Source organism: Tursiops truncatus, chromosome 2 (assembly GCF_011762595.2).
Source record: "Tursiops truncatus isolate mTurTru1 chromosome 2, mTurTru1.mat.Y, whole genome shotgun sequence".
NCBI lineage: Eukaryota > Metazoa > Chordata > Mammalia > Artiodactyla > Delphinidae > Tursiops > Tursiops truncatus.
In genome coordinates, this window is record NC_047035.1 from 28,174,032 (window position 1) to 28,186,285 (window position 12,254).

The window sequence follows — 12,254 nt, forward strand, 5'->3', positions numbered from 1 at the left end:
GTGGGTGTGTGGGCTTCTGGCTGAGACCTGGAGTGAGAGCATCGCTCATTCATTCAGTCATTTGTCCATTCGGCATGTTTTAAGTGCCAGGTACTTTTCTGGTATTATGGACACAGTTCAAAAGACCTATAATCTCTTGCTCTCTATGCAGCCTCAGCCCTGAGTCCTGGCGAGTCTCCAAACTGTTTCTGAATTCAGTTTCCATCTCCCATTTTTACCCATTACCACCACCCAAGGCAGTCCTTGTTTAATTCATTTCAACAGGTTTCTAGGGGCCCTCTGTACCTCCCCTCCCACCCCAGTCCATCTGCCGTCTTGCTGCCTTTCTGAACAAGATGACATGCAAGATGCGTGGTCTTTCCGAGACAGTTCTGATCACACCCCACCTCCCATGACCCCCTTGCTTACAGGCCTGTCTCAACATGGCACTCAAGACCCTACTCAGTTAGCCTGCACCCACCTCTCCCCTCTTCCCCTGGCAGTTGTCCCAAGACCCCCCTCACCAGATCTGTCTGTCTGCCTAAGAAAAACTGGTCAGGAGTTGCCAGGGAAGGGAAGCACTCGCTGTGGCTGAGAGCTGTCCCCGTGTTCAGGGTGAGGTCAGGCTGGAGGCCTCAGCAGGGGAGCCCCTTTGCTGGGACGCGGGACACAGGTTACTGGAACCCCCTGGGTCTCGGTCAGAGGGATGCAGTGCTGCAAGCTCTATCCTGGTAGGGCTCGGGGCCCTGGGAGGAGGGGCCGTGGGTTCTTACACAGGCCACGCTATACGTGGATGTGGGAGGGCCCAGCTAAGGCTGGGGTGAGGCTTCTGTGGTCCTCTGAGGCCCGTGTGCCCTGCCCCCACCCCACTCCACTGCTTTCACCCATCCGCACCCCACCATAACCTCTGCTTTGCTCCATCATCCACAGGCATTGACAGATGCGCTGCTGGAGCCACCAACATCTGCGGCCCGGGAACCTGTGTGAACCTCCCTGATGGATACAGATGCATCTGCAGCCCCGGCTACCGGCTGCACCCCAGCCAGGCCTACTGCGCAGGTATCCACGTGGGCAGCCTGGGCTCACTCAGTGGCTGGGGTGGGTGGAGGCAGGGCTGGAGGACAGTTCAGAGTCCAGGCAGCCGAAAGCCCGAGCAGTGCTCTGTGGTGGATGGACTGAGGAGAGCAATCCCTATGGACAAAGCTAACCTTAACCTCAGGGAGAGCGGTCTCTGGGAGCACCATCTGATGAGTCCCCAGGACTTCAGGAGGATGGGAAGCCACCCCAGGGTCCCCTGACTGGTACTTGGAGCCTTCAGCTCTGAGATCAGCCCACCCCTCAGTCTGCATAGCAGACTGAAGCCACGGCCATCCCTGGGGGAGAGGTTCGGAGGCATAACACATAAATCATCCAGTGTGGGCCTCATCCACTCCCCCAGTATTCTTATACAAGGGAGACACATCCACTGTGCCTTGAAGGAGAAAGGAAGTTATCACCGGGCCACTGGGGGAGGGGGACGCGGGGCAGGGGGGAGGTGCGGGGCCACTGCCCCAGGCCCTTGGTTCTTGAATGGGCCCAATGAACCGACTTCATGGCCCTCAGCCTTAGAGATTTTTCAACTCCCAGCCTCCTCTGCTCCCTCATCCCCTCCTAGCCCCACAGCACCATTCCCTGTCCAGTCCTTAGCATGGCAGGTGGCTGGCAGGTGCCCAAAGGAAGGCCTCCCTGACTGTCCTTCTCACCTCCCTCCATTCAGATGACGATGAGTGTCTGAAGGACCCCTGCAAGGGAAGGGGGCGCTGTGTCAACCACGTGGGCTCCTACTCCTGCTTCTGCTACCCTGGCTACACGCTGGCCACCTCGGGGGCCACACAGGAATGCCAAGGTAAGGTGAGCCACCTTTGCCCCTGGGAGGGGCACAGGACCGCACAGGTAGTGTTGGGGTGGAAGAGGATCCAGGCATTCACAGCACCCAGTGACACAGCTGCAGGGTGTGGGGAATACGGGGGCCGCAGGAACCAAGACCAGGGCTCTAACCTGGACCTGGGAGGAAGCAGACCCTGCGCTGAGGCTGAGGTCGCTGAGACCAGATGGAGGAATAGGAATCTGAAAGGCAGCAACATTCACCAACGCTCCAAGGAACTGTGACTGGAGCCAAGAGTGTGAGGGGTCTGGGGACATGGCTGGAGATGAAGACGAAAAACCAGGTCCCCAAATCCTGAGTGACAAGGAGCTTCTTTCCTATTGGATAAAGAGGGTGACCCGTGAGGACACCAACTGGGATTCCAGGCAGCCTTGGGAGCAGGCTTGCCCTTGCTGGGAAATGCCTGCAAGGCTTTAAGCTTCCCTGGGAAGCTCTGCATGGGGCCGCTGGACAAAGATGCTTCCAAGAAAGGCCCTTTAATATGCGGCATTTACACCACATACGAAACACTCCACATACTTTTTTACGAACTACAGAGAATAGGGTGCAGCGCTTTCGAAGCAGTGCTGTAAGATCCGTAACCGAGCTGGGATCCTTCACCTAGAGAATGACACTGCTGTTCTTGGGGCTCACGTTGCTGGTTCTGGCCTGGGCGCTGTGTGAGCTCTAGGGTTACTGCAATGAGTGAGGTGTGAACGTTGGCACTGTGGGATGAGGAAGCACTGGTTCTGTATGGAGGAATGTGGGAAGGTTTCCCAAAGGGGCGTTTGAGTGGGGACAGAATAATAACAACTACCATTTAGTGAGCACTTCTCATATGGCAGCAGCGTCCTAAGCCCTTTATTTATGAAGCTCATCATCCCAACCCCATGCAGCACAAATCCTTATCCCCATTTTACAGTTCAGCAAACTGAGGCTCAGAGAGGTGAATTGAACCACCCAGAGACCTCACACCTAGAGCCGTGGCAGAGCTGGAAACAGAATCAAAGTCACCCTGGCCCCAAAACATGGTTTGCTTCCAACACCTTCCCTTACACACACGGTGAAGGGAAGGAGGGAGCAGAGGGTATTTCAGGGAAACGGAACCATTTCTGCAGAGGGCAGAGCAATGAACAAGCCTGGCGTGCTCTGGGAATAATGATAAATCCAGTGTGATGGGAGCGCGGGGTATGCAGAGGAAGTGTCAGGAGCCGGCGCCAGTTTGCGAAGTGTCTTGAGTGCCAGGCTGAAGTGCTTGGTCGCTGTCCCGCAGACAGTGGCAGCCAATAGAGGTTTGTAAGCAGAGGGCGGCGATGCGGTCAGCCAGCTTTCAGGGAGATGACTCAGGCAGCAGTGCTCAGAACAGTCTGGAGTTATCAACGGCAGAGGCCGGGAGCAAGGGGCTTCTCTGGGCTTCGCAGCCTTGGCACGTGTTGTGGGCCAGAGGCACTGCTCCCTGCAGGCCCGGCCCGCGATGCTGGCCAGGGACAAGCAGTGGCTGCTGCAGGGAAGGGTGTCGCCAGGACTGGCCCAGACAAAGGGTCCTGCCTCGTGCCAGCTTGGGCGTCCAGATGTCTCTGCCAACCCGACAGCTGGGGGAGGAGGCAGGAAGGTCAAGGTCAGCTGTCAGAGCTTCTCCCAGTGGGGTCTGGCAGTGGTGTGATGAGGCCTCATCCAGGGTAACATCCACTTTCTAAATTTTGCTGCTCTGGTAAAACAATACCTCCTTATTTTAAATATTTACTTTATTCTTATTTATAAATTATTTCATTAATTTATATAATTAATAGAAGGCATTACAATTTCTAGAATTGAAATTAATATAAATATAAATAATTGATTAAGATAAATTATTTGATTATTAAATATTTAAAATAACGTTTACTTTACTAGTATCTATGAGCATCTTTTCGTACATGAGCCTTTGGGTTTCCTTATCTAGAAACTGCTTGTTCTTATCTTTTTTTTTTTTTGTGGTACGCGGGCCTCTCGCTGTTGTGGCCTCTCCCGTTGCGGAGCACAGGCGCCGGATGCGCAGGCTCAGCGGCCATGGCTCACGGGCCCAGCCGCTCCGCGGCATGTGGGATCTTCCCGGACCGGGGCACGAACCCGTGTCCCCTGCATCGGCAGGCGGACTCTCATCCACTGCGCCACCAGGGAAGCCCTTGTTCTTATCTTTTGCTCTCTTTTCCAGTGGCCTTTGTTGCTTTTCCTTGTGGCTCCTTAGGAGTTCCTTGTAGATTCCAGATACTTGCCTGGGTTTAGATATGACAACTCTTCCACCTTGTCCTCTGTCCATTGACCTTATCCACATGTCCTTTCTTTAACAGAAATCATTAATTCTGATATATTGAAATTCACCTTTTTGCCTTATTTTTTATGCTTTGGGAGCTTTAGTTAACAAGTCCTTCCCCACTCTTAATTCACAAAGATATTCTCCTACACCTTCTTTCATTAAAGTTACAGTTTTGCCTTTCACGACATGTTTTAGTCCATCTGGAGTCCATCCTTGCATGGGTGTTAAGATCGGGTCTTTTCCATTTCCATTTTTCTCCATAGAACAAGTCAGCTTTCCCAGGCTTATCTATCAGGCAGTCATCCTGGCCCTACCAGTTTGTGGGTCCTTTATCAGGTTCTCTTTAGCTTCCCAAAGGGAGGACCAGTTATTTCAGAATTGCCTGGAGAGTTATTAAAATGCAGGTTCCTGGGCCCGTCCAGTACTGCTGCATCAGAATCTCTGGACATGGGCCTGGGAGTGTACATTTTATACCATCTGCCAGTGACTCCACTGTGCACTAAAGTGTCATGAAGTATTGCTCATGTCTGTAAACAAATGCTTACTATTCCATTCATGCAATAAGTGCTTTGGGGGGGTCTGGGCTAGGTACTAAGGACACTAGGATAATAAGGCACATTCTCAGCAGTCAGGGAGAAAAAAAAGCAGTTACTATTCAATATAAGGGTTGATTCCTAAGGGAACCCTGGGAAGGGCCATATGGGTTGGAGGGGCGAGGGCAGCCTCACTGAGAGATGAGAAGGAAACAGCCAAGCTGGTGGGTGGGAAGCCACTCCAGGCGAGGGAACAGCACGTGCAGAAGCTCCTTAGGCTAAACTCCTCAGGCTTATCCTGTTGGCCTCAAAAATATCGAGCAGTTGTATTGCCTGTGTACCTCCTCATTACTATAGTAATCATGTGACTACTATATGTGCTCTTATTTGGGATGAACATGATGAGTACCTCTCCACTCAACTCCATTCACGCAATCAGAGATAACTATGCCAGAAATCGACAGCAGAAGAATTACCAAGAAGAGGCCATCTCAGCATTAAGAGATATTCCTATTAGTGAAGTAAACCAAGTGTTTTTTCGTGAGGCCAAAGAACTCTACACCAAAAACTGAATTGTATGTGGACTAATACCAAACATTTATAAGTTTTTGACATTAAAATTTTGACCATAAAAGAAAAAGAAGGAGGCATGTGGGAAGCAGCAACCCAGGTGAGAGAACCAGGCGGGGCTAGGTCACAAAAGGTCTCACATGCCAGACTGAGGAGCTTGGATTTTATAGGGTAGGTTTAATGCTAGAATAAAAATAATAACAGCTAACATTTCTTCAGTGCTCACCTTGTGTCAGGCAGGCACTGTGCTAAGCCCTTTACCTGGATTATCTCATTTCATCTGCACAAAGCCTCTGTGAAGTGTTTGAACCATTGCTACGGGTTGGGGCAAGGGTGAGTCCTCCATTAATTTGACTGTGGGGGGCAGGGAATGGGGAGTGGCCAGAGTGACCTGGAGTTGACAAATTGAACCCACCCTTTTTTTTTTTAATTTATGTTTATTCTATTTATTTTTGGCTGTTTTGGGTCTTCGTTTCGGTGCACGAGCTTCTCATTGCAGTGGGTTCTCTTGTTGCTGAGCACGGGCTCTAGGCACGCAGGTTTCAGTAGTTGTGGCATGCCGGCTCAGTAGTTGTGGCACACGGGCTTAGTTGCTCCACGGCATGTGGGATCTTCCCGGAACAGGGATTGAACACGTGTCCACTGCACTGGCAGACGGATTCTTAACCATTGCACCACCAGGGAAGCCCTGAACCCATCCTTGGAATGGGAGTAGGGCTCTGCAGGCCATCAAACCAAGCAGAGGCATTTGTGTGAACAAAGGCTTGGAGGCTGGACCAGTGGGGATCAGCACAAACAGCAAGGCTGGGGTGAGGCCTTGTGAGGCAGGCTGAGCAGCAGGGAACCCAGCAGGGGAGGGGCATGACCAGGCTTGGGCTTTCAAGCCATCACAGGGCACCATTATGCTTTGGGACAATGGCAGAAACCAAAGGGACAGATCCACAGCCGCCTAAGATGCTGTCTCTCACTGGCTGCTTAATCCCTAAACTTATTTTTTTGGGGGGTGGGGGGGCATACCACGTGGCTTGTGGGATCTTAGTTCCCCTGACCAGGGATCGAACCAGGGCCCCTGGCAGTGAAAGCACCATCCTGGTCCTAACCACTGGACCGCCAGGGAATTCCAATCCCTAACCTTTAGGAAGGCCCCTAGGAACTCTAGGAGCAGACTTCTGGGGGGTTTATTGGGGTCAAGAGGGGGACTTCGTTGGCTTCCTCAGATACTGCCATAGGCACAGCCACCTGACCTAAAGACCAGCCCTTGCACTGGGGTAAGGAGACAGCTGTGAGAGTCCCCACGGGCCCCCAAAGTAGCTGTCTCCTCCAGGAGAAAGGAACTCAGGAGTTTGCAGGGGCCTGAGCTAGGTCAGTCTCACACCCTGCCATTCATCGCTGCAGCAAGGATGCCTTCCCTGCCTGGGCCTCAGCACGGCTGTCCTTGGCCTTGGCCTCTGAACAGATGTCCCAGGACCCCCTCCAGGGCGGGCCCCAACTCAGGACTTTTCTGTGTGTTCACAGACATAGACGAGTGTGGGCAGCCCGAGGTGTGCAGCGGGGGGCGGTGCACCAACACGGAGGGTTCCTACCACTGCGAGTGTGACCAGGGCTACGCGATGGTCAGGAAGGGCCATTGCCAAGGTAAGGAATGGGGTGCCGCTCTTCCCTCTCCTGGCCCCTCCCCGGGCACTGCCCACCACCAGCTCCCCTTCCAGCTTATCCCCGACTGGGCCCCTTGATGCCAGGCCCCCTCCTTCACACAGAGAGACCGATCTGTGGATTCTGGGGCCCTTCTGTCCCCTCGGTGGGATTTTGACATCCTGTCTGTCCCGGCAGCACGGAGCACAGTAACTTTATGTACATGAGATCCCGGGAGCACCCCTCCATGCACCTCTGCCCCTCACCTTGAGTCATGCGGCAGAGGGAAGGTTGATCTATCTGGGAGGTGCCTGGGGCCTTGGGCTTGGCCTACCTGCTAAAGCTTTAAGGCTGTGAGCTCCTCAGAGCTGGACCATATCCTTAGATGACCATGCATGGACACCTGACAAATGTCCATGTGTTGGACACCCCAACAAATGCTAGTGGAATAAATGAACAAATGAGCCCTCATCCTGGCCCCCTTTCCCAGGCCCTGCCATAAGGTGGCTGTGTCATTGCCAACTGATGTCCTCACAGACTGGCTTGAACCTGCCACCATCATGTCAGCTCCTGGCAGCCCTGCCACTTCCAACCCCCTGCCAGGCTGGGGCTCTCAGATGCTTGCAAGAGGCCTGGGTCATGTGCTCCCAAGACTGGCTGAGACAGGAAGGGGTGAGGGGGAATCCAGGCTCTCTCTGGAAGGAAGTCCTGCCCTGGATCCAAGGTTAGGCCCAGACGCCTCCCTGCCTCCAGGTTTCCCCGGGCCAGGATTCAGAGGGTCCTAGAGGCGAGAGATGAGCTTCTGTGTCTGGTGAAGGGAGCCCACCCCCTTCCCAATGCCACTACCACAGAAGCAGAGTCCAGAGCCCTGGCAGGTCTTGGCAATGGGGAGAGGTCACTAGGGATGTAGGACAGACAATACTCTGTCTGCATCCCCGGCGCGTTACTTTCCCCTCTCAATGCCTCCCCGTTTAAACTCAGGCCCACTTATGATCCAAACCTGAACCCACTTCCCTTATCCTCACTAACTTACTGGGGACAGACATCCTGGCATGTTCCGGGAGAAGGGAGAGTGAAGGGAGTTAGCATTCGATGTGTGCCTGCTACGTGCCAGGTGCTGTGCTAGGGATCTGATAGACTGCCTCATTTAAGCATTGAACATTATTAATTTGGCATTAGACTTTGTTAAAAAGTAAAGCAAAACTAAAGGAAATGAACTAAGAAAAATACCAGGACATTAAAAATATCAAATTTATACTAACCAGTCCGTGCAAGAGCACAGGCTCTGGCGGAGACAGGCCTGGGTTTGGCTCTTGTCTCAATGTCTGAAAATAGAAACCATAATGCCCATCTGAGGGGCTCTTGTGAGGACTGAATAACCTGCCACATACAAAGCGCACGTGCAGCCCTACAGCGAGTAGGGGGCGGCACTACTGTCTGAGGACCCGTTCTCTCGCACGTCTAATCTCCCCTCAACGCCAGGTTCCAGACACACACCTCGGCTGGGAGGTCAGGCTGAGTTCCTGGCCCAGGGCAGACACTCTGAGTCTGCTGAGAGAAAAACGGATGTAGCCTGCACACTTCCCCAGGTTTCCATCCATAACCACAGACCCGGCCCATCACCCCGAGAGCCCAGTGAATTTCCTCTCCTTCTTTCTTCTTCTTCCAACTAAGAAATCACTCTCTCCACTTAAACTTCAAGTATCTGGTGAAAGGCCCGAGTGGTCTGGACAGCAGCCCATCCAAAGTCTCGATGGCATTTCCATCGTACCAGGACTCTGGGTTCCCATGGAAAGGGGTCAGATTCCCCTGCAGACTGCCAGGGCTCTGCTGTCCCCACCCACGTCCAAGGTCACCTGAGCGTCTGGCGCCTGAGTGAGCACCCTCCCCACCCTGTGCTCTCACGAGGAACAGAGGCAGCACCCTCACATTTCCTCATGCAGAGGCTGCAGTGCTGGTCAGAGAAGCTCCAGGATCCTCCCAGTGTACAGACAGCAGGCTGGCAAGCTGGTCCCTGGGGTGACTGTTTCCTTGGGTCTTCTGGGATCTCTTCAGCAGCCTCATACCAAGAGGATGTGAAGGTTTAGTTAGTCACATGGTCTCGTTCTTCGGTCAGCAAACACTTGTTGAGCGCCAGCTGGGTCCCAGCCATGGGCTAGGAATATAGCAATAAAAAGACAGACAGCTCCTGCCCCCCGAGGACCAGGGTAAAAGCTACCAAAGCATATCATAAGCTTAGATTAAAATTCAAACCCTAGACTAGCAGGAAAATCTGGCTCCAGGCACCAAGAGGCTGGCGGAACGGCCTCAAGATATCTGGTGACGTCAGAGCCTGTGCCTTTCACATGGAACCCACTTCATCCAGAATCGTTATCTGGCTCCTGTAATCGGCTAGGCTAGTGGCTCTGTTATATCCACCCCCACTTAGAAGAGGCCTGCCCTGGCTCAGGTGGACCTCTGCCCTCCCTCTCTCACCTGCTGACAGACCTCTCGTACATGATCATCGCTGGCTGGGGCTCTGGTCTGAGGAAGGTGTGCCAGGTGTGCCAGTGGTGGGTGTGCCAGGACAGGCCAGGTTACACTACATGAACAGCCAACCTCAACCTTAGTGATTTAGGACACCGCAAACCTGATATCTGACCAAGGCCACATGTCCATCATGAGGAAACATCCTGCCCCACGTTTCCTCACCCTAGAACCTGGCTAAAGGAATGGCCGGCATCTTGAACGTGGCCAGTGTTCATGGAAGAAAGAAAGAGCACCCTGCGGGGTTGCACACAAATAAATGTTTGGGCCCATGAATTACACACGTCATAGCTACTGGCCAGCACTAGTCCCCTGGCCCCATCCAACCACAAGGGATGAGGAGGCACAGCCCACCGTGGCCCAGAAGTGGAGAGCTGGAATTCTCAGTGCACAGCATTCGTCCTGCAAGTCTCCTAACGCCCAGTGTGAAACAGTTCGGGCACCACCTCCACAGATGTGCCCAGAACATTCGGGGCAGGGCAGACCTCAGGGCCCTTTGCTCCTGGTAAATCTAATCTCCTTCCTGTCCTGCCTGATCCCTGCAGCAGAGGTCCAAAGACTCCGTTTTTCCTCAGTGTGGTCTTAGAGGAGGATCCTTGCCTCATTCTTTCTCTTCATCCCGGAGTCTCACATCCCTGAAGCAGGAATTGTGGATAATTCCCAATGGCTTTGCCCATTTTCCTTTGGTACCCAGCCAAGGCCAGCGGGCCATGGTGCTGGCCAAAGTTGGTGGCCCTAGGACCTTCATTTCCTCCACCTCTGCCTCATTCTCTCCATCTCTGTCTTTACAGAAGCCCTTAGAATAGTTTAGCCTGGTGTCACCACAGCCCAGCTAGGGGCTCTTGGCTGCCCTCTTTCCAGAGGTGAGCCTTATCTCAGTGTCCCCAAGATTGCCCGGGAGTTCTGGGTATCTCCTTACACACACCACCTGAAAAACCACCCGCCCTGTGTATGTCTTCCTCATGTGGACCCTCAGGGCGAAGTTTTGACCTTGAGAGGTACTGGTTCCCTGGGACAGAGGGCTTTGATGTACCCGGTCTTCTGTAGACCAAACAACCTCAGAGGAGATTCATATTCACCCTCCACTTCCGGGCCCATGTCCTGTTCTATTATGACAGCTGCTGGCTTGGGTCCCTTTGCAGAAAGCCTGTGTTCTGACCCTTGGCCCTGCTTCCCGCCTTTCTTTCCTCCATGGGTGCTGAGTAGGTCTTCCTCCTGGGCAATAGGGTCTCTGAATCTACATGAACTGGTGGCCTCCCTGCAGGAGAATGACAGTTATCCACATAGGGAGGGTAAATCTGGCGCTCGGTCAATCTGTCTGTCATGAATAGTTCTGTCTGTCATGAATAGAGACTGGGAGCCTCGACACTGGGCCAGAGGAGCAGAATGTCCTCCTGCAGTCCTGACCCAGAGTTCAATCCCTGTGTCACAACCTCCCTAACTCAGCCCAGGTCGCCTGGGTGCCTTGGATGGTGGACTCCCCAGTATGCAAGCTTCATGCTGGGAAGAGCCCTGCATGCAGTTCCTGGGAGAGAGCTCACCCTCCCGCTCCCTGTCACTCTCCCAGGACTGGCTGCTCTCTCTCCATGGATCACCCCTTCCCCTACTTGTCCGGTTGGTGCTCAGACTCATCCTTTCTGGCTGACTTTCCTGGATCTCACCAGAGTGGGTGCTGGAGCTCTATGTGGTTCTCAGCTAGAAGAAAAGTCTCCTCTCCAGCTGAGAAGCCTTGCCAGCCTCCACCCTTCACTCTGCATCAGCCTCAGGGCTGGTCTTGGCCACATCTAAGATTGGGGGATCACCCTCAGTCCTCATTTCCTGGTGCAGGGAAGCCCATTTGGCCCTCATTGCCCAGCTGGGACCTATTCTGGGGCCTCTGGGATCTGCCAAGCACGTCCAAACACGTCATTGTCACCCCTTGTAAAGGAACAAGGGAGATACGAAGGCCCTTCCCAAGAGTCCAGCTCATGAATTCAAGCTCTCTCACCCTCCCCTAGCTAGTGGAAGGGCAGCCTCCTTCACCAGGGAGTCTCCCTTCCTAAAGGTCTTCCATCTCTCTTTTGTCCAGGACAGTGGATGGGAGGTGGGGTTGGGAACACAGGACAGCACTCACTTTTTCCTAGTTTCCATCAGTACAGAAACTGACATCCCTCTTTCTCCCCAGCCAAGGGCAGGGTCAAGGATTTGCTTCTTCACAGCCCACCCATGTGCCGTGGTTCGCAGACATGACCAAGGCGGGCGGGGTTGTTATTTTGCAGATATCGACGAATGCCATCACCCCGGCACCTGCCCTGACGGGAGATGCGTCAACTCCCCTGGCTCCTACACTTGCCTGCCCTGCGAGGAGGGCTACAGGGGCCAGAGTGGGAGCTGTGTAGGTGAGGGCTGCTTGCCAAGGCACTGAGGGGGCTGTTTGGCCTTGGGACCCCTGGATGAGCCCACAACAGGAAGGGGAAGGGGTGGGCAGAGGGAAGTGGCTTGGAGGCTATTGTCCTCCATGACTTGGCTGGGTTCCCAGATGACGCTGGGGCTGAGATGGGTGTGCTTCAGTTACGGGTGCTCTGCCCTCTGAATCAGCCGGGGGTGGGGGGTGCCTGTCAGCTCCTTGGCCACATCCATCCTTGGGCTACAGCCCAAGGTCCCAGCGGCTTCTGTGGCTGGATCCTGCTAGGCAGAGTGAGGTACCAAGCGTCTTTGGAAGAGGCTGACACCAGTGGTGTGTTTCCCAGGGAGGAGTGGTCTTCTGCTCTTCTGCATCTCAATGTCTCAGTGTCTAACAGCAACGCCTAACTGAACAGCGGGTGCTCTTCTCCCT

The 12,254-nt window shown here is 53.8% G+C and overlaps 1 protein-coding gene across 7 annotated transcripts in view; it reads left to right on the forward strand.

Moving 5' to 3' along the window:
• The window catches only part of LTBP2 (latent transforming growth factor beta binding protein 2), a 98,084-nt gene that overhangs the window by 74,108 nt on the left and 11,722 nt on the right, over positions 1–12,254 (forward strand). For 6 of the 7 annotated variants that reach the window (XM_073800243.1, XM_073800238.1, XM_073800239.1 and 3 more), the window contains 4 exons: positions 910–1,038; positions 1,736–1,864; positions 6,797–6,916; positions 11,698–11,817. In XM_073800243.1, the coding sequence (XP_073656344.1) occupies positions 910–1,038; positions 1,736–1,864; positions 6,797–6,916; positions 11,698–11,817 (498 nt within the window). The remainder of the gene's footprint in view (positions 1–909; positions 1,039–1,735; positions 1,865–6,796; positions 6,917–11,697; positions 11,818–12,254) is intronic. The other variant, XM_073800240.1, reaches the window with a different exon arrangement.